The sequence below is a fragment of the Elephantulus edwardii genome, unplaced genomic scaffold, assembly GCF_000299155.1.
Source record: "Elephantulus edwardii isolate Elephantulus edwardi_28Jun2011 unplaced genomic scaffold, EleEdw1.0 scaffold00391, whole genome shotgun sequence".
NCBI classification, from domain to species: domain Eukaryota; kingdom Metazoa; phylum Chordata; class Mammalia; order Macroscelidea; family Macroscelididae; genus Elephantulus; species Elephantulus edwardii.
The window spans coordinates 1079507-1083350 of record NW_006400141.1 but is presented as its reverse complement, the minus strand read 5'-3'; the positions used below and the strand labels follow the sequence as shown (position 1 = coordinate 1083350).

At 38.2% G+C, this 3844-nt stretch overlaps 1 protein-coding gene across 1 annotated transcript; it reads right to left on the bottom strand.

The window, feature by feature from the left end:
* Positions 1–1847: 1847 nt before the first annotated feature.
* LOC102858887 (zinc finger protein 322-like) lies at positions 1848–3239 on the bottom strand. The gene has a single exon (XM_006902334.1). The coding sequence runs from the start codon at positions 3189–3191 to the stop codon at positions 1983–1985; it is 1209 nt and encodes a 402-aa protein (XP_006902396.1). The 5' UTR covers positions 3192–3239; the 3' UTR covers positions 1848–1982.
* Between the last annotated feature and the right edge of the window lie 605 nt (positions 3240–3844).

Sequence of the window (3844 nt, the reverse complement as noted above, 5' to 3'; positions counted from 1 at the left end):
ACTTTAAGTTGGAAACAAGTGCTTTCCCTTAAACTTCTGACCTATTTGCCAACTTCTTTTCCCTCCTAGTATTTAGAATACTGTATTCCAAAGCAAATGTAAACCCCATATTGAGATTACTACAATCCTTTCTCTGGTAATTGAAGATACTCTCTTTTCTGCATAGAACTGGCATACATACAAGGTGTAATAGACTAGCCTCGGAATCAGGTTAGTTGAAATCAGAAAATCAAGTGTTTCTATTAATTTTGATTATGTGGTCCTTAAGGAGTCCTGGTGGTGTAGTGCCTAATATTTCACACTGCTAACCAAAAGGTCAGTAGTTTGAATCCACCAGGTGCTCTGAAAAAGAAAAACAGACAGCCCCTCCCTGAAAGATTTACAGCCTTGGAGACCAGATGCAGGGTCACCAGGAGTCAGAATTGAATCGACAGCAGTAGGTTTTTGGGACTGATGTAGTCATTCTTGTGTGCCAACTCAGACTTAAAACTTTTCTTTCAATCTTCCTCAAGTGTTTACAAGAAGTGGTTGCAGGTATCTACCATTAAAAAAGACAAACTAATGAAGTTATATTATAGATAGCAGCAATATTATAACTATTATCCTAGAATTTGCATTTCCAAGTTAAAAGATTCTCTAAGGCTGGAATTCTATAAACACCAGTGATAGTCTGAAAGATATATATTAAAGAAAATTAAACTTTTGAGGGTATATTCAACTCACACTCAGTAAAAAGCAAGAGTACTCTTCTTTGAGGTTGGCCCTGCAAAGGGGGAGCTATACAGTTTGTTACAGGAAAACTACTCCCTAGTTTCTTATTCTTTTCACTGCCAATAAAAAGCCTCTATGCTATCACCAACACATTAGTCCCCATTGTAGTCAAGAATAAAAACCATGTACAAAGCCAATATATTTCTTTTCCCCAACAGTAATACATGCCACACCTTCTAATGCATGTTTAGTCCTTGCCTTTATTGTATTTTGGAATTAAAAAAAAAATCTTTTAAGTGGTTCAGATCAAAGAAAAGCATCTTTACCTGAGTTAACCAACAGACCTACTCTAGCTCCTTCCAGAACAAGCCCTGGGTATCTAAAAAACTGTTTTAACTGATCCCATGTAAAGTCATCTCTATGTGTCAACTAACTATGAGAACAGCCATTCTCATTAGTATTTTATGTACAGATTTTCATCCACAATTTAGCTCTCTCACTGGAGCAAAATTCCCTACGGAGTATGTTCTCTGGGGCCTGATAAGGGCTTCTATTTCTAGCAAAACTGTTTCCAGGCTCAAGGTATTTAAAGAGATTTTCACTTAGATGAGTTCCCTGGTATACAACGAGAGCTGGTCACTGGCAGAAGCTTCCTTTTTCATATTACCTTATGATCTTTTTAAAATGCAAATGCAAATAGGCTCTCCAACTGATACTTCTGCCACATGCATGACAAATATGTAATTTTTCAACATAGGGGTTTCTCCATTGTGTAAGAAAGTCAGAGCTTTGCTTGCTTTTCTCACACTTATTGGAACTTTTCTAAGTGTTGAGTTTTACTGAAGCCCAATGAAATGTGCACACTGCCTGAAACACTGCTGACAATGAGGGCATTTAACAAGTGTTCTCCTTTGTGAATTCTCGTGGAACAAGGAGGGTGGGGCACTGCTAGAAAGTTTTGTCACATACACTGCATTATAAAGCTCCTGACTTTTATGAATCCTGTAATAGGTGATCAGATTTGAGCTCAGACTAATGGTTTCTCAAAACTCAGGGAATCTGTAGGGGTTCTCATTGGAGGATACAATGTTCTGTTGGGCAAAATATTTCACACATTTTTTATAACTGATGGTTCTCTGGTCCCCACTGAGGTCAGGATGTTGAGCTCTGAAAAGTCTGTTTCACTGTTAAGATATGCCTAAGTTTTTTCATCATAGTGAGTTTTCTGACATGTAAATACATTTCTTTGCATGGTATTTTAACTTATCTAGTCAAGACATTTGTGAGGCTTCTGAAGCATGGGGAGGGCTGAGCTCAACACCTTTCTCACCAACATTACAGATATATGGTTTTTCACCAATGTGGATTGTTTGGTGTTGAATAAGTGCCGAGTTCTGGTGGAAGCTTTTATCACACAGACTGTATTTATAATGGAGCTCCTCTGTTTGAGTTCTCACTTTCTGTTGGGCAACAAAGTCCATGCCTAGAATGAAGCCACTCTCACAGGTTGACCACTGGTGTGGTTTCTCCTCCATGTGAATTCTCTGATGTACAATAAGGTCCGAGTTACAGTTGAAACTTTTCTCATATTCAAGGCATTTAAAAGTATGAGTGTGAGTTGCCTGGTGCCTGATTAGATTGGCACTCCGAGTAAAACTTCTCATACATTCCAAGCATTTATACGGCTTTTCACCTGTATGGACTCTCTGGTGCACAATTAGGTCTGATTTCTGGCCAAAGCATTTCTCGCAGGCACCACACTTATAGGGCTTCTCCCCAGTATGAACTCTTTTATGTACAATGAAGGCTGAACGGTGACGGTAACTCTTCTCACACTTATTACATTTGTAGGGCCTCTCACCAGTATGAGTTCTCTGGTGGCTAATAAGATCTGATTTCCCACTAAAAGCCTTTTCACATTCCAGACACTTAAATGGTTTCTCCCCTGTGTGAGTTCTTCGATGTCTTATGAGGTTTGTACTTCTGCTGAAGCATTTATCACACTCACTACATAAGTAAGGTTTCTCGCCTGTATGGCTTCGCTGGTGGACAAGCAGATCAGAGCTCTGACCAAAATTCTTGTCACAAATGTCACATGTATAGAATTTTTTCCCTGCATGGGTTCTCTGGTGTCCTGAAAGGGCTAAGTGGTGCCAAAAACTCTTCTCGCATTTGCTACATTTATAAGGTTTCTCGTATGTGTGGAACCTCTGATGTGAAATGAGTTCTGAGCTTTGGATGAAGGTTTTCTCACACATATCACATCTAAAAGGTTTCTCTCCAGTATGGGTTCTCTCACACATAATAAGAGCTAAGTTTTCACGGAAGCTTCGCTCACGTTCAAGGCACTGGTAAATCTGATCATCTATTTGAGTAATTTTATGTACATGGATAACAATCTTTCTACCCTTATGAGGGCATACATGATAGGGTTTTCTTTTTTGAGTTCCCTGATTACAGTTCTCTTCTGTAGTGTACATCTTCTATGGCTCTCTCCTAGGGAGTTTTCCACTGGTCTTTCTGACCCATCCTTGTTTCAGTAGTCATTTTCTTAATAAGAACTTGAAAGACACATTTTCTTTAGGCCTTTAGTCATGAGCAGTTTATAAGTTTCCAGCATCATATATGCTGATTTCTTACGTGGTATTCCAAACCTGTGAAACAAAGAAGAAATACTATTTATATTCCTATAACTAAGGAAAGTCGTCTCAAGATTAAAATCAATGCAGAAAAGTCAGAAATCCTTCATGGAATATCTAAGTGTTCTAGGTTTTTCAGGGGTTGAAATTTGTTATTTTACTTTCTCTTTGCTATTATATGACTGATCAACTAAATACCACCTTAAAAATCCTTTGTTTTATAAACTTGGGACTGCAAGTCAAGACAATTTCTCTCCCTGTTCTAGCTGGCAAATGGGAGGTTTAAGAATTATACTTGCTCATGAATTAAACCAAAGGGGACAGTAGATAACTCTGCAGTTCTTTTTTTGGGAGAAAGGTATGAAAGGAAAGGTTAATGATAATTAGGATTCTCATTGCTCAGTGAGAAAAGAGTTTCCTCATTTGCAAAATTGATTAGTATTAGGAAACAGCTGATGAGGCAGAGGAAAAGAACAAGTTAATCCCTACAAATG

Excerpts from the sequence above, each read along its gene's own strand:
- LOC102858887 (XM_006902334.1), bottom strand. The coding sequence starts at position 3,191 with ATGTACACTACAGAAGAGAACTGTAATCAGGGAACTCAAAAAAGAAAA.